This window comes from Oncorhynchus gorbuscha, linkage group LG07, assembly GCF_021184085.1.
Source record: "Oncorhynchus gorbuscha isolate QuinsamMale2020 ecotype Even-year linkage group LG07, OgorEven_v1.0, whole genome shotgun sequence".
Taxonomy (NCBI): domain Eukaryota; kingdom Metazoa; phylum Chordata; class Actinopteri; order Salmoniformes; family Salmonidae; genus Oncorhynchus; species Oncorhynchus gorbuscha.
Window position 1 is genome coordinate 60,570,456 of NC_060179.1, and position 17,941 is coordinate 60,588,396.

At 42.8% G+C, this 17,941-nt stretch overlaps 1 protein-coding gene across 6 annotated transcripts in view; it reads left to right on the plus strand.

Moving 5' to 3' along the window:
• Positions 1 to 5,288: 5,288 nt before the first annotated feature.
• Positions 5,289 to 17,941, plus strand: part of LOC124040145 (myocardin-related transcription factor A-like) — a 46,252-nt gene continuing 33,599 nt past the window's right edge. For 2 of the 6 annotated variants that reach the window (XM_046357038.1, XM_046357039.1), the window contains exons 1-2: positions 5,300 to 5,403; positions 15,065 to 15,250. In XM_046357038.1, coding sequence (XP_046212994.1) covers positions 5,319 to 5,403; positions 15,065 to 15,250 — 271 coding nt within the window. In that variant the 5' untranslated portion in view covers positions 5,300 to 5,318. Of the gene's footprint in view, positions 5,404 to 5,579; positions 5,628 to 5,772; positions 5,902 to 7,417; positions 7,485 to 12,270; positions 13,799 to 15,064; positions 15,251 to 17,941 lie in introns of those variants that run through there. The other 4 variants (XM_046357041.1, XM_046357043.1, XM_046357042.1 and 1 more) reach the window with 4 other exon arrangements.

Here is a 17,941-nt window from a genome sequence, read left to right on the forward strand (position 1 = left end):
AATCTTTTTGATTAAACGTCTTAATTATCTCTACACCACACAGAACAATGTATTAGGAGTAGGGCTGTCAAACAATATACAAAAAAATAAGAGTTCGTTTCAGGATTTACTGTGATTAATCACAATTAATTTTCTCAAATTGAACTGTAAATTAAGATTTCTTTATACAAAAAGCATTACAAGAATATTGAAGTCTAAATTGATAAAGCACACACATCCAGATATCAACTTGTTTTGACATCGCATTGTTGTTTTCATCGCTTATGTATTTTGGATACTTTCAGTGTATTTTGAACGCTTTCAGACAATACGATTAAAACAAATGAGTGCACTAAAATTGACTTACAGCTCAGTGTTCAACACCATAGTTTCCTCAAAGCTCATGACTAAGCTAAGGACCCGGGGACTAAACACTGCAACTGAATCCTGGACTTCCTGATGGGGCGCCCCAAGGTGGTAAGGGTAGGCAATAACCCATATGCCACGCTAATCCTCAACACTGCGGCTCCTCAGGGGTGTGTATTTAGTCCCCTCCTGTACTCCCTGTTCACCAACGACTGCATGGCCGAACACGACTCCAACATCATCATTAAGTTTCCTGACGACACAACAGTAGTAGTCCTGATCACTGACAACGACGAGACAGCCTATAGGGAGGTCAGAGACCAGGCAGTGTGGTGCCAGGAAAACAACCTTTCCCTCAATGTGAGCAAGACAAAGGAGCTGATCGTGGACTATATGAAAAGGAGGGCCGAACAGACCCCATTACCATTGACGGGGCTGTAGTGGAGCAGGTTGAGAGTTTCAAGTTCCTTGGTGTCCACATCACCAACTAACTATCATGGTCCAAACACATCAAGACAGTTGTGAAGAGGGTACGACAACACATTTGCAGGAGACTGAAAAGATTCGGCATGGGTCCCCAGATCCTCAAAAAGTTTGGTTGCATCACCACCTGGTATGGCAACTGCTCAGCATCCGACCATAAGGCGCTACAGGTGGTAGTGCGTACGGTCCAGTACATCACTGGGGTCAAGCTTCCTGCCATCCAGGACCTATATACTAGGTGGGGTCGAAGGAAGACCCCAAAAATTGTCAAAGACTTCAGTCACCCATGTCATAGTCTGCCCCCCCCCATTTGTTTTTACACTGCTGCTACTCTCTGTTTATTATCTAAGCAGTCACTTTACCCCTACCAACATGTACAAATTACCTCAAATAACCTGTACACCTGCACATTTTTTAAATGTAACCTTTATTTGACTAGGCAAGTCAGTTAAGAACAAATTATTATTTACAATGACGGCCTAACAAAAGGCCTCCTGCTGGGACGGGGGCTGGGATTATTATTTTTTATTTATTTATAGGACAAAACACATCACAACAAGAGAGACAACACTACATAAAGAGAGACCTAAGACAACACAGCATGGTAACAACACAACATGACAGCAACATGGTAGCAACACAACATGGCAGCAACACAACATGGTAGCAGCACAAAACATGGTACAAACATTTATTGGGAACAGACAGCAGCAAGAAGGTAGAGACAACAATACATCAGGGAAAGCAGCCACAACTGTCAGTAAGAGTGTCCATGATTGAGTTTTTGGATGAAGAGATTGAGATAAAAAACTGTCCAGTTTGAGTGTTTGTTGCAGCTCGTTTCAGTCACTAGCTGCAGCGAACTGAAAAGAGAGCGACCCAGGGATGTGTGTGCTCTGGGGAGAATGTGACTGGCAGAACGGATGTTGTATGTGGAGGATGAGGGCTGCAGTAGATATCTCAGATTGGGGGAATGAGGCCGAAGCGGGTTTTATAAATAAGCATCAACCGGTGGGTCTTGCGACGGGTATACAGAGATGACTCGGTACCGGTACCCCCTGTATATAGCCTTGTTATTGTATACAGTCTCGTTACTTTTTTAAACTTGAGTTTATTTAGTAAACATTTTCTTAACTCTTTCTTGAACTGCATTGTTGGTTAAGGGCTTGTAAAGTAAGCACTTCATTGTAAGGTCTACCACCTGTTGTATTTGGCCCATGTGACAAAAACAATTTGATTTGAACTCTTGACAGCCCTAATTAGGAGTTAGAAAACCTTGGTAATTCAGGAGAACTATAAAACATGTCTGTTGCATAGACTGGTGACTAGTGGTGAAACTACAATAGCCACGACAAAGACCTTCACTTTACTGCCATCTTATGGTGTTACATAGTCATCACAAAGGGGAGTCCACTCAAGGGCATTGTTGACAATTCCATAATTTATTAGTTAGAATGCTTACTGCTAAGAAATAAGTCTGTATCTGGAACATTATTTTGTGGTATTTAAATTTGTCGCAAATGGCTTCCAGTGAATCCCTCTAAATAAGAGATCCATGATCATGGCTGCCCAACCTGCAGCTTGCCATGGCTGGGTCACATCTACAGTTGAAGTCAGAAGTTTACATACACCTTAGTCAAATACATTTAAACACAGTTTTTCACAATTCCTGACATTTAATCCTCGTAAAAAATCCCTGTCTTAGGTCAGTTAGGATCACCACTAGTTTAAGGATGTGAAATGTCAGAATAATAAGAGAGAGAATGATTTATTTCAGTTTTAATTTCTTTCATCACATTGCCAGTGGGTCAGAAGTTTACAGATACTTAATTAGTATTTGGTAGCATTGCCTCTAAATGATTTAACTTGTTGCTCTTGAGCAGTGGTCTCCAACCGGTCAATCAAATCAAATGTTATTTGTCACATGCGCCGAATACAACAGACCTTACAGTGAAATGCTTGCTTACAAGCCCTTAACCAACAATGCAGTTAAGAAAATACCCCAAAAAGTCAGAAACAAAAGTAACAAATAATAAAAGAGCAGCAGTAAAATAACAATAGTGAGGCTATATACAGGGGGTACCGGTACAGAGTCAATGTGTGGGGGAACCGGTTATTAAAGTGATTATGCATGGACAATAACAGAGAGTAGCAGCAGTGTGTGTGTGTGGGGGGGTAGCCATTTGATTAGATGTTCAGGAGTCTTATGACTTGGGGGTAGAAGCTGTTTAGAAGCCTCTTGGACCAAGACTTGGCGCTCCGGTACCGCATGCTGTGCGGTACCAAGGGAGCAGTCTATGACTAGGGTGGCTGGAGTCTTTGACTATTTTTAGGGCCTTCCTCTGACACTGGTATAGAGGGGCTGGATGGCAGGGAGCTTGGCCCCGGTGATGTACTGGGCCGTGCGCACTACCCTCTGTAGTGCCTTGTGGTTGAAGGCCGAGCAGTTGCCGTACCAGGCAGTGATGCAACCCATCAGGATGCTCTCGATGGTGCAGCTATAGAACCTTTTGATGATTTGAGGACCCATGCCAAATCTTTTCAGTCTGCTTAGGGGGAATAGGTTTTGTCGTGCCCTCTTTTACTGTCTTGGTGTGCTTGGACCATGATAGTTTGTTGGTGATGTGGACGCCAAGGAATTTGAAGCTTTCAACCTGCTCAGTCCTTCTCCTGTAGTCCACAATCATCTCCTTTGTCTTGATCACGTTGAGGGAGAGGTTGTTGTCCTGGGCACAGGGACTATGGTGGTCTGCTTGAAACATGTTGGTATTACAGACTCAGACAGGGAGAGGTTGAAAAGGTCAGTGAAGACATGTACTGACATGGACGTGTCCTGGTAATCCGTTTGGCCTTGTGAATGTTGACCTGTTTAAAGGTCTTACACACATCGGCTGCGGAGAGCGTGATCACACAGTCGTCCTGAACAGCTGACGCTCATGCATGTTTCAGTGTTATTTGCCTCAAAGCGAGCATAGAAGTTATTTAGCTTGTCTGGTAGTCTCGTGTCACTGGGCAGCTGTCAGCTGTGCTTCCCTTTGTAGTCTGTAATAGTTTGCAAGCCCTGTCACATCCGACGAGCATCGGAGCCAGTGTAGTACGATTCGATCTTAGTCCTGTATTGAAGCTTTGCCTGTTTGATGGTTTGTTGGAGGGCATAGCAGGATTTCTTATAAGCTTCCGGGTTAGAGTCCCACTCCTTGAAAGCGGCAGCTCTACCCTTTAGCTCAGTGCGGATGTTGCCTGTAATCCAGGGCTTCTGGTTGGGTTATGTACGTACAGTCACTGTGGGGATGACATCATCAATGCACTTATTGATAAAGCCAGCGACTGATGTAGTGTACTCCTCAATGCCATCGGAAGAATCCCGGAACATATTCCAGTCTGTGCTAGCAAAACAGTCCTGTAGTTTAGCATCTCCTTCATCTGACCAATTTTGTTGACCAAGTTTTTGCTTATAAGCAGGAATCAGGAGGATAGTATTATGGTCAGATTTGCCAAATGGAGAGTGAAGGAGAGGTTTGTACGAGTCTGTGTGTGTGGAGTAAAGGTGGTCTAGAATAGTTTTCCCCCTCTGGTTGCACATTTAACATGCTGATAGAAATGAGGTTTCCCTTGTTTACAAATATACATAGACTGCCACCCCTTGTCTTATCAGAAGCTGCTGTTCTATCCTGCCGATGCAGTCTATAACCTGCCAGCTGTATGTTATTAATGTCGTTGTTCAGCTACTACTCTGTGAAACATAAGATATTACAGTTTTTAATGTCCTGTTGGTAGCATATAGTTTGTGCTTTTAGTTCGTCCCATTTATTTTCCAGTGATTGTACATTGCCTAACAGTATGGATGGCAAAGGCAGATTAGCCACTCGTCGCCTGATCCTCCCAAGGCACCCCAATCTCCTTCCGTGAAATCTCAGTGTCTATCTCCTGTGAATGACGGGGATGAGGGCTTGTTCGGGTGTCTGGAGTAAATCCCTCCCGTCCGACTCATTAATGAAAAATTATTTGTCCAATTCAAGGTGAGTAATCGCTGTTCTGATGTCCAGAAGCTCTTTTCGGTTATAAGACATGGTAGTAGCAACATTATGTACAAAATAAGTTACAAACAATGCGAGAGAACAAACAAAATAGCACGGTTGGTTAAATATCATGCACTTTACTGCAGAATGTTTATTAGACTGTTTAACATACTTGTATTATTGTTCGGCCAGAGCTTTGAACAGTGAAAGATCATATAAGACTTGTAAAATAATCTGATCATAATGATGAGCACTTTCTCAAAAGTAAGATCTTCATAAGTAATTGTTATGCAACGCCATATGCTTGCTAAAACTCACCCATCATCTAATCTACTCAGATGACTGGCAGGCCTGAGTATTGGAACGTGATCAGAAATAACCAGTAGGTGGCGCCACAGACCATGCATTTTACTCCACAAGCCCACAACACAGAAAGAGTTTATTGCCATGATTCAACTTCTCTTCATTGCAATGCAAGGCAAGACTGGAAAACATCTATGCCATAGCTACATTATTCCCAAAGAGGTTGACATCTCATTCAGTCGTGTGGTTAGATGTGAGTATATATTTGATACTGGTTATCAAGTTGTTGCTATCGTGTGGTCAGATGTGAGTATATATTTGATACTGGTCATCAAGGTGTTGCTATATGGATGTAACGATTTGCCTTTTTAGCTGAGATGCGGGTTTTCCGGGCAAAGTTTCCGTTGTGAGTCGGAAGTGGTGCACCACTAAAGCCAAAGGCTTTTAACCTCGTTAAAAACAATAATAGCGACAGTGGTGAGTAGCTAACGAGAACGCATTAATTAAATCTTTAACATCACGACAAAGAGCAGGATACCTCGATATTACCACCGCGTGACGAGACTGACAGGTAGCTGCTAGCATCAGATGCTAAGCTAGCTATTTTTGTAGCTAACGTTAGCTGTCTGGAGCCGGGGAGGTGGACTTGTCTAGTTTTACTGTTGATAGATTCGCTTAAGCCACTTTTCTCTTGCTGTTGTGGAGGTATTGGATTTCGTTATTCAATAGTTCTGCGTTGGACAATTTTCAGGTGAGCGCCCACTGCGTAGTTAACTAGCCTAGATACCGAGCCAATATGTCCACATTGGCACAATGACAATATGGGCCCAATGCGGGCTAAAATATTGGCCACATGTAGGCTTTCCACATTGGGCCGATGTGTCTTCGCTTATCGGCTCCACATTTGCCCCAAATACATTGGCTCAGTGTGGGGGTGAGGGTAGCCCTCACTTTGCCTTGAAAATGTGCCCAAGTTGGCAGGATGTGGTCCCAATGCGGGTTAAACCCATGTAGGCTACCCACATTGAGCCGATGCGCCTTTGCTCATAGGCTCCACATTGGCCCCAAGGGCAGCCCTCACTTTTCCTGAAACGAGCCCACTCTCTTTGATCGGCTGCCTGTTACATTGTATTAGAAAGACAACAATGTTGTTATCATATATATATATATATATATATATATATCAGAGAAACTTAGTTGTCATATCTCATGCACTTATTTAACTTCTTTTTTAATGGTCTTCGTCATTGACAATGTACAAGGTATTTCTTTCTTTTTAAATTCACTAGTAAGATTGCACAAAAATAACTATAGAGCTATAAGGTTCTATCTGGAAAAAATTGATTCCTAGATAATTGTCTTTAAAGTTCCAAACACTCATTGGTTTGAATGGTGTCTGCAATATTTTTTTCTCTTCACTTTAACATATTTGCAAACCACACCACTAACAATTCTAATGAGCCCCCACCTCTACATTTATGAAGAAGCTGGGCTTGGTGTGGCCTAACCTGTGTTGGACTGGTGTGGGAAAGCCATGTTGGGCTTGTTGTGGGTTAGCCCGTGTTGGGCTTGTTGTGGGTTAGCCCGTGTTGGGCTTGTTGTGGGTTAGCCCGTGTTGGGCTTGTTGTGGGTTAGCCTGTGTTGGGCTTGTTGTGGGTTAGCCCGTGTTGGGCTTGTTGTGGGTTAGCCCGTGTCTACTAAATAATATATAATAATAATATAATATATGCCATTTAGCAGACGCTTTTATCCAAAGCGACTTACAGTCATGTGTGCATACATTCTACGTATGGGTGGTCCCGGGAATCGAACCCACTGCATACATTCTACGTATGGGTGGTCCCGGGAATCGAACCCACTACCCTGGCGTTACACATGGGGTCATGTTTGCTGGGTAGATATTGTATTGTTGTCAAAGGGTATTGTGTAACAAGCTGTTAGCTATCAGCCATATGAGCCAATGACAGCTGTCGTGACATCTGTGGTTAGCCAAATCCACAGTTGGCTATTACACTATCTAATCATACACATTGCCCTTGATATCGACATGTTAACAGCAATTGGGCCAAACGAGAGTATCTCTTCATCATGTTGCACAATACAGCTACATACATAGCTACCTAAATAGTTAGCTAGTTTGTATTCATCTCATGAATGATCTGCATCATGCCGTGGTGAGTTTGCATACAATGATTGAATAGCTGCTAGGCCTATTTGTAGCAATGTGCTTGGACTAATGACAATCTCTTTCCCTTCTTCTCTTTCAGCACTTTTCCTAGCTGTGTGCTGAAATGGAAAAACCATCCCATTTGTTTTCAAGGATTTAGCGGAACGGTTAAGTTCACATTTCTCGTTACAACATCCAGTCCATCACTCATCTCTTGTTGTCACAATATAGCTTAGCTAGATCTCCATTTACCTTCCATTGATGATTGTAACTTATAGATTTATCATGTCATACGTCATCACTGTGCATTTGTCCTCTGTGACAAGCTGATGACAGATGAGTGGTGTTGCTAACAATCAAGTGTAGCTGTTTTTCACTTCTAAGATGCAAACCCCACATTACAGCCAGGTGGGAGGTTGCCTGCTGTGTTGCTTTGTGAACGTGGTCAGAGCACATCTGCACAGACTAGTGTAGACGTGCAGTTGGAGGAATGCCAGTGAACTCACTGTCCCTCCCCATGCTATTATGTCAGCACAATGCACTACATGTTTCAACACCCTCATACAGGAGAGGTGCTGGGAAGGAATAACTTGGCTGCTCAAGGATTGTCATCAACTACATCGTGACATTGCCTTCACCTCCAAAATGTGACTGTTCTAATAATGCATTGTTATTATGACAACTCCATATTCATTGTTATAAATGAAACAATTTATCCTCCGTAGGAAAAGTATTGAAATCATAGAAATATATAGATCATATTTACATTTGAGTCATTTAGCAGACGCTCTTATCCAGTGCATACATTTTCTTGTTTTCTTGTACTGGTCCCTTGTGGGGATCGAACCCACAACCCTGCCGTTACAACATACATTCCCATTCAAGTTGACATTTGACAGTGGGTGGACAAGCGGCCATCTTTCTGGAAGTTGAAGTTAATTAAAAATACATTTAATTGGTTTAGCAGCTTAATTACAGTGTTCTGAAGGGATTTGTCCATTCTATAAGTTCTATTTCTATGATTGAAGTGACGCCTACCCTGTATTCAAGAGTATGCGACGTCTCAACCAATGATGGGCACAAATCAAGCTTTATTTATACAGCACATTTCAGACATGGAATGCAACACAATGTGCTTCACAGGAAAAAAAAACGGAAATATTTACTACACAACAAACAGAATAAATAACAAAAATTGAACGACTAAAAAGCACCCAAAGGAAAAGCAAAGCTAAAAAGGTGTGTTTTTAAGATTTATTTTAAATATGTCCACAGTTCTGTCCCCCCTCGGGTTCTCTGGCAGGCTATTCCAGAGGCTGGGGGCATAATAACTAAAGGCTGCCTCTTTTTCCCAGGCTTTGTGATAGTTAAAAGGCCAGTGCCAGAGGAACTGAGGGACCTACTGGGTACATAACTTTAAACCATGTCTAACATGTATTGAGGTGCACAATTGTGGATTGTTTTAAAAACCAATAGAAGAATCTTAAAAGGAATTCTTAAACTCACAGGCAGCCAGTGCAAAGACCTTAACTGGTGCTCTCCATCTGGTCTTGGTCAGTACCTGTGCTGCTGCATTCTGTATGTTTTGCAGTTGACCAATGGCTTTCCTAGGTGGACCAGACAGGAAACCATTGCAGTAGTCATAAAAGCATGGATGAGTCTCTGTATCTGCCTGAGAGAAAACGGCCGCACTTTGACAATATACCTCAGGTAGTAAAAAGCTATGTTGGTCACATTCCTAATGTGTGATTCGAGTTCAGAATTCAAACTAACACCTAGGTATTATTCTTGTTTTTAGTTGTAATATTTTTATTTATTATCATTGGTGCAGCTGGCGGGTGGGTGTTAAGGAGTGTGGTTTGGCGGGTCATCCATCCACCTGTCATCCATCCATCCACAATCCATCGACCTGACAGGTGTGGCATATCAAGAAGCTGATTAAACAGCATGGTTATTAACACAGGTGCACCTTGTGCTGGGGACGGACAATTAAAGGCCACTAAAATGTGCAGTTTTGTCACACCACAATGCCACAGATGTCTCAAGTTTTAAGGGAGCATCCACCTGTCATCCATCCATCCACAATCCATCGACCTGACAGGTGTGGCCAACTGATTAACTGAATGTTCATTTCTTTAAAGGCATAAAATGTGCAGTTTTGTCACACCACAATGCCAATGTCATTTTAGGGAGATGCATTTGAATGTTAACGTCTGAATGGGTTCTGGGGGTTCTAGGAGTATTTCTGGAGTATTTCTGTCTAATAAAGCCCTTTTGTGGGGGAAAAACTCATTCCGATTGGCTGGGCCTTTCTCCAGTCATGTGAAATCCGAAGATTAGGGCCCAATTAATTTATTGAATTATTCTATTGATTTCCGTCTTTGAATTGTAACTGAGTAAAGTCTTTATTGGTCTATGTTGCGTTTTATGTTTTTGTTCAGTATAGTTCTCAAGGACAATGGACAATAGTTGAGAGAAATCAGTAAATGAAGTGGGGCAGTGCTTTGGTGGCCTATACAGCGTTATGATGCTCAAGACCCAAAGTCGCCAAACAAAAAGTCCTTACAGCTGAGAACATTAGTAAAAAAACAAACACCTCAGATTATGTAAAATAGGTTCTAAGCTATAACATTTGTGAATTTAAAAAAATAAATTAAATAAAGTAAATAAATAAATAAATAAATAAAAACAGTATGGGGATGAGGAAGGTGAAAATGGGTGGGCTATTTACCAATAGACTATGTACAGGTTAGCTGCTCAGATAGCAGATGTTTAAAGTTGGTGAGGGAGATAAAAGTCTCCAACTTCAGCGATTTTTGCAATTCGTTCCAGTCACAGGCAGCAGAGAACTGGAGAAACGAAATAAGCGGGGGTCCAAATGAGGTGTTGGCTTTAGGGATGATCAGTGAGATACACCTGCTGGAGCGCGTGCTACGGATGGTGACCAGTGAACTGAGATAAGGCGGAGCTTTACCTAGCATGGACTTGTAGATGACATGGAGCCAGTGGGTTTGGCGACGAATATGTAAAAGCGAGGGCCAGCCGACTAGAGCGTACAGATGTCGCAGTGGTGGGTGGTATAAGGTGCTTTAGTGACAAAACGGATGGCACTGTGATAAACTGCATCCAGTTTGCTGAGTAGAGTGTTGGAAGCAATTTTGTAGATGATATCGCCGAAGTCGAGGATTGGTAGGATAGTCAGTTTTACTAGAGTAAGTTTGGCGGCGTTCCGCCGACTCTTGATTTGATTTTCGATTGGAGATGTTTGATATGAGTCTGGAAGGAGAGTTTACAGTCTAGCCAGACACCTAGGTACTTATAGATGTCCACATATTCAAGGTTGGAACCATCCAGGGTGGTGATGCTGGTCAGGCGTGCGGGTGCAGGCAGCGAACGGTTGAAAAGCATGCATTTGGTTTTACTAGCGTTAAAGAGCAGTTGGAGGCCACGGAAGGAGTGTTGTATGGCATTGAAGCTCGTTCGGAGGTTAGATAGCACAGTGTCCAAGGACGGGCCGGAAGTATATAGAATGGTGTCGTCTGCGTAGAGGTGGATCAGGGAATCGCCCGCAGCAAGAGCAACATCATTGATATATACAGAAAAAAAGAGTCGGCCCGAGGATTGAACCCTGTGCCACCCCCATAGAGACTTCCAGAGGACCGGACAGCATGCCCTCTGATTTGACACACTGAACTCTGTCTGCAAAGTAATTGGTGAACCAGGCAAGGCAGTCATCCGAAAAACCGAGGCTACTGAGTCTGCCGATAAGAATATGGTGATTGACCGAGTCAAAAGCCTTGGCAAGGTCGAAGAAGACGGCAGCACAGTACTGTCTTTTATCGATGGCGGTTATGATATCGTTTAGTACCTTGAGCGTGGCTGAGGTGCACCTGTGACCGGCTCGGAAACCAGATTGCACAGCGGAGAAGGTACGGTGGGATTCGAGATGGTCAGTGACATGTTTGTTGACTTGGCTTTCGAAGACCTTAGATAGGCAGGGCAGGATGGATATAGGTCTGTAACAGTTTGGATCCAGGGTGTCTCCCCCTTTGAAGAGGGGGATGACTGCGGCAGCTTTCCAGTCCTTGGTGGATCTCAGACGATATGAAAGAAAGGTTGGACAGGCTGGTAATAGGGGTTGCGACAATGGCGGCAGATAGTTTCAGAAATAGAGGGTCCAGATTGTCAAGCCCAGCTGATTTGTACGGGTTCAGGTTTTGCAGCTCTTTCAGAACATCTGCTATCTGGATTTGGGTAAAGGAGAATCTGGAGAGGCTTGGGCGAGTAGCTGCGGGGGGGGGGCGGAGCTGTTGGTCGAGGTTGGAGTAGCCAGGCGGAAGGCATTGCCAGCCGTTGAGAAATGCTTGTTGAAGTTTTCGATAATCATGGATTTATCGGTGGTGACCGTGTTACCTAGCCTCAGTGCAGTGGGCAGCTGGGAGGAGGTGCTCTTGTTCTCCATGGACTTCAGTGTCCCAGAACTTTTTGGAGTTGGAGCTACAGGATACAAACTTCTGCCTGAAGAAGCTGGCCTTAGCTTTCCTGACTGACTGCGTGTATTGGTTCCTGACTTCCCTGAACAGTTGCATATCGCAGCGGATACAGGCAATGAGGCAGTGATCGCTGAGATCCTGGTTGAAGACAGCGGAGGTGTGTTTGGAGGGCCAGTTTGTCAGGATGATGTCTATGAGGGTGCCCTTGTTTACAGATTTAGGGTTGTACCTGGTGGGTTCCTTGATGATTTGTGTGAGATTGAGGGCATCTAGCTTAGATTGTAGGACTGCCGGGGTGTTAAGCATATCCCAGTTTAGGTCACCTAACAGAACAAACTCTGAAGCTAGATGGGGGGCAATCAATTCACAAATGGTGTCCAGGGCACAGCTGGGTGCTGAGGGGGGTCTGTAGCAGGCGGCAACAGTGAGAGACTTATTTCTGGAGAGAGTCATTTTCAAGATTAGTAGTTCGAACTGTTTGGGTATGGACCTGGAAAGTATGACATTACTTTGCAGGCTATCTCTGCAGTAGACTGCAACTCCTCCCCCTTTGGCAGTTCTATCTTGACGGAAGATGTTATAGTTAACTGAGAATCAGAGAGTACTGTATGCTGCCACACCTAGACAGTCATGGAGAGAGATGGCTAAGTATGGGAGACAGACAGATAGTAGGTTGAGATGTAGGCTAGGTAGTGAGACAGACCAAAAACATATCAGCAATAGCCTAAGCTGAACACAGAAATGGAGAGACCGATAGTGAAATAAATAGTGTGAGGGCAAGAATGAGATTGGGAGAGATCCTTAGACAACACAGCCTTATTGTTGGCCTGCTCTGTTGTAATGGCATTTCCTGCTGCACTCCATGGGTAGAGAAAACGCTCATGAAAACAAACCGAATTAAAGCTGCAAGCAGCATGGCCGGGGTTGATGACTTTGGGTCACACAGGGTGCGGGGGATGACCTTACAAAGTTAGCATGTTCAATCGCTTGTTTTAGCGCAACCATGTGGCCAATTGGCATGGTATCGCTTGAGCGGATGTGGCCCTTGGGCCTTTACCATGCTAAATTGCACAATCCTGGGTCTTATAATCTCAGGGGAATTTGCATTTTTTTTCACCAAAATGGCAGGTAGCCTAGTAGTTAGTGCGTTGGGCCATTAACCGAAAATGTTTCTGGATCAAATCCCATCGCTGACAAGGTAAAAATCTCTCGGCCTACCCTTGAACAAGGCAGGTAACCCACTGTTCCCCGGTAGGCCGTCATTGTAAATTTAGAATGAGTTCTTTACTCTCTCAAGACATCTCGTGGCCCTTTTTGGGAGCTTTTGTCTAATTTTGTCTTTAATTATCTCTGTCCCTCTGTGTGGCCTTTATTATATGTAAAATATATGAAATAGTTCAATAAGATGAATTGAAAATAGAAAATAAAATTACCTCTGTAAAACTGTATCCTAAATACAGACTTTCAATTTAGTGAATACCGTTGGTGGTTTAATATAAGGGTTTCTGCAATATAATTGGACTTTTACCACTTATTTTACTACGTCAGTATTTATTTGTTGTCAGTGTTTGCCGTAAAACTGGTGGCAGTTGTGAAAAATGTCTAGTTCGATAGGGTTGCAGAGTAAATTAGGCTATTTTTCTCTTCAACCATATGTTCCATATACTAAACTCATGGGCACAAAAAAATTAACACTGTATAACAATATAAACAAAATATTCAGGTATAAATGACTAAAGTTGTTATGCATTGCCATAGATTTTCTGTTAATTACCAAAATTACTGAAGATTCCGGTGAAGGAAAACACAAAATGCCTATTCCTCCAGATAGTTGACACTATAATCCTTAGCCTGCAGATATGCATTCCTAAATTGTGTTCTTTTTGTGTCTGAATTCCATAGTTTCACAAGAGTTGCTCAGTGTTCCATTAGCGTGTTCCAGCCGGTTCCAGGTTCTACCTCCCAGCCCTGAGCAACCGAGAGAGAGAGTAGGCTACATCTATCTACCCTAACACTCTGCCACTGTGTCTGCGTCAGTGGTTAGCAAAGAACAGGCCTCAGGGGAATTGAGTGTCTAGTTTATGCAGAGCTGTCAGTTGAAGGAAGACTTCAGATATTGAGTCACTGTTCTGGTTGCAAGTTTCTATAGACTGGGTCACGATAAAGGAGTGTGTGCAACATTTGTCTTGGACAGCCACTGAGTTTGGTTCTAGCCCCGCTGTAATATACACCTGATTTAAACTAAGTGGTTTATATTGAAATCCTTTATTAGCTGATAAGCTTAATCCAGTAGGCTTGGGCGGCATCCAGATTGTCATACCTTCATACCGACCTTGTGCCATACCGGGATATTTGAGATACCGGCACTGATCACAAAACCCCACCCAGCCTTTGTAATCTGAAAGATAGCAATGTTAACAAGTACATGTCAAATCCCATAGATAATGCTAACTAAATGCTAATGAGTGCATTGCAAACATTTTATACAATCTCTGAGCTAAACTATCTGCAAGAAGGATATCCTAGTTCATAAAGTCATCCAAGTTACTCAAAAATGCTACTCCGTGTGGCACAAAACAGATATTAGACAGCAAGACTCTTGATCCAGGCGGGGATTCACTGCTTTTACCAAGCAAAGCTTGATTTTGAAAAAGCTAACCACTTTGCTAGATAGCTAACTAGCTACTAAATTAGCTAAACAAATGCAAATTTAACTTAATAGTTATAAGATACCTAGCTGGCAAATATTTAGTTGTGAGTTCTATACTGTAAGTAGATCACCTGGCGGGTGCTACACAACAGTGAGTGACTCACAAGGCTACGGTCTCGTAGTTGTGTGCTTGTAAACAAACACAATGTGACTGGGAACTATCGTTAAGCTTCATAATGAAAGTTGTGACAGGTAAGAACGCGTTCTTCTTTACCTACTAACTTATTGCGCAAGTTGACTGCAGGTGTTTTCTGTAAAAGTAGCTACAAATATAAAAATGTATTTGAAAACTTCAAAGAAATAGTTTCAATGGTATTGACTGTATTGAAAAACCATTCCGTGGCAATTTCCAAATACCCCGGTATACTGCCCAAGCCTAGAATCAAGTGTGTTATTGCAGGGGTGGATTAAAAGCCTATGCACCATTTCTCTTGGACTGGAGTTCCCCACCCCTGTTGAAACCATATTTTCTGCATGCGACAATTTGCAAACCAGACTGACATTGTTTTTCTTTTCTCTAATAAAATAATTGTATACCTCACAGGTATCTCTGTCACCCTGGCGACGCTGGAGCCACAGGGTGGGGCTGAGCTAAGTCCTGGCATCATGGTGGTTACCGTGGCACCCAGCTCCGCCTCCAGCCCACAGAGCGAAGCAGTGACCAATGAGCTTCAGGAGTTAACTCTGCAGCCCATCTCCAACGACATGCCTGTGCGAGACAGGAAGAACGGTGAGTTGGTGTCGAGGATCCCCCGTACGAGGATCCCCCGTACGAGGATCCCCCGTACGAGGATCCCCCGTACGAGGATCCCCCGTACGAGGATCCCCCGTACGAGGATCCCCCGTACGAGGATCCTCCTCTTTCATCAACTATCAGACATACCATACCGTATCAAGGTAAAATAAATTAAATCTTGAATATTGTATTTTCTGTTACGCTGTGTGCACTGAACTAACATGCATGATTGTTGCTAACACTCCGATTTTCAGATGAGAGGAATTAAACGGCCTATAATGCACACCACCGTGTCGCTCAACTCAACAGTGTGTAGCCTACTGTAGCTGCTAGCAAAGTAATTCAAAGCCTATACTTTATCACTCCGGATGTGATAACTTTTTACTGTTTTTGCCATGTAATGTTGTTATTAAAACATCAGACAACCCCAGGGTAGAATAGTTCACCGACAGAGCATTTGGAAAGTATTCAGACACCTTGACTTTTTCCACGTTGTTACGTTATACCCCTATTCTAAAATGGATTAAGTTGTTTTTTTCCCTCATCAATCTATAATGACAAAGCAAAAACTGCTTTTTAGAAATGTTTGCAAATCTATATATATTTTTTAAAATGCTGAAATTAGGGATGCACGATATATCGGTGAACATATCGGAATCGGACGATATTAGATAAAAATGCCAACATCAGTATCGGCCGATGTCTAGTTTAACGGCGATGTGCAAAACCGATGTCAAAGCTACCGTGCATACCTATATAAAGTAGGTACATGATGTAATGATGCTACGTAAAATTTTGCGCTACATGTGCAACACAGTATTCTTAACCTAGCCCACACAATGTCTGCTGTGTGGCTCGAGCAGTCAAGTCGAGCAGTCATTTGAAAGGGTAAGAACATTTCAGCGAGACAACTCAAAGGCGATATCCATTAAAGCCAAGATAATGAAATTCATTGCCCTTTACAATCAACCGTTCTCTGTTGTGGGTGATGTTGGCTTTCACCGACTGGTCATGCACTGGTACATACTACCAAGTGCGCTATTTTTCAAATGTTGCCCTACCGGAGTTACACAGTGATAGCTTCACTGCTATTAACATCATGACATACATACTATGGAACGCCGTTTGGGTCTTTGCGTGTCAAAAAAGATATAGTAGCTCTGTCAAAGCTGTAGAAAAAAAGTCTGCAAACAAGCAAACCCTGGACACGATGTGTTTACAATACCGCGTTGGTAATAAAGCATTATTCCTTCGACCGCAACTTCTGGGGTAGCTAGCTTTTAGCTTGGTACCTAGCTAGCGCCATTACAACCAGCCTGAAAACAATGACCAGTAGGGACTGCAGTCATTTTCATTATTCTTAGCAATGATTTAGGAGTCCTTGTGAGTAAGTATTAGCTAGGTAGCCACTTGTTGTTCACATATTGAAATTGAACTTCATGAAAATAAATAGCTAGCCAGCTACTTAATCCTGTTGCCCAAAGCTAACGTTTTAAGCAGCCAGCTAGCTTCATCTGGTTAGTGAGGCTTGACCGGACCGGATTATGTGTTGTGAAGCTAGCTACAATAAGGATTAGCATAATAGTCAAATTTGCAGTTTGCCTTCAAAATAAAAGTATGTCATTGACAGTGATGCATTCTACTATTGTGGCTAATCCTTATTGTGGCTAGCTTCACATAGATGGGTCCGACCACCATTAATCAACTAAGAACTGTCATATAAATTAGGGTTATTTTAGATGACACCTAGCTGTATAGTTAGCTAGCTAACTATAGCTACTGAAACAGATTGTTGTTTTGCTGCGTTTTTGGGGAAGAACATTGTTTGCATCCATGAGCTAGCTAGCTTTTTTTTATGACCAGCACTGTAGGTGCGCGAGACAACTTTACCAGCATCATAGCATACGTATCGATGAATCATTGTGACATAGAAAATACGAGTGATAGTGTAATCGATGTGTAATAACTATGTAAAAAAGTTATGAACGCGTTAAATTATTATGTGACGTGCAGTCATATGCAGGTCCTGATTGGTCAACAAGCTTATTTAACACGTCAAATAGTGGGGTTTTTTGACACGCGAAGACACAAATGTCATTCCATAGAAATCCTGGTTGAGAATGAAACGACTGAACAAATGAACAACGAAACAGCACAGCAAGTTAGTAAGTGAAATAGGTTTTGATGATGTTTTACTGGTAATGGGGACATGCGTAAATGCCATCAAAATAACTTTTTGGTCATTGTGGTGTGGGTAACCTTTTCTTTAACTAGGGAAGTCAGTTAAGAACAAATTCTTATTTACAATGACAGCCTGGACGACCCTGGGCCAATTGTACGCCGCCCTATGGGACTCCCAATCATGGCTGGATGTGATACAGCCTGGATTCGAACCAGGGACTGTTGTTACGCCTCTTACACTGAGATGCAGTGCCTTAGACCGCTGCGTCCGTGTGTGTGTGTGTGTTAACTATTTAACTGTACTAGAATGCTTAAAAGGACGCTCAAATTGTAAATATCGGTATTGTCTTTTTTTGGCAAGGAAAATATCAGATATCAGCCAAAAATGTCATATGGCATCACTAGCATGAAAAGCAGGAGTTCAGTATGAGGTCTGTACAGCTCTCCCAGCCATATACAGTGGCTAGTTTATGTCTCCACAGGAGACGGTTCAGAGAGATGGCG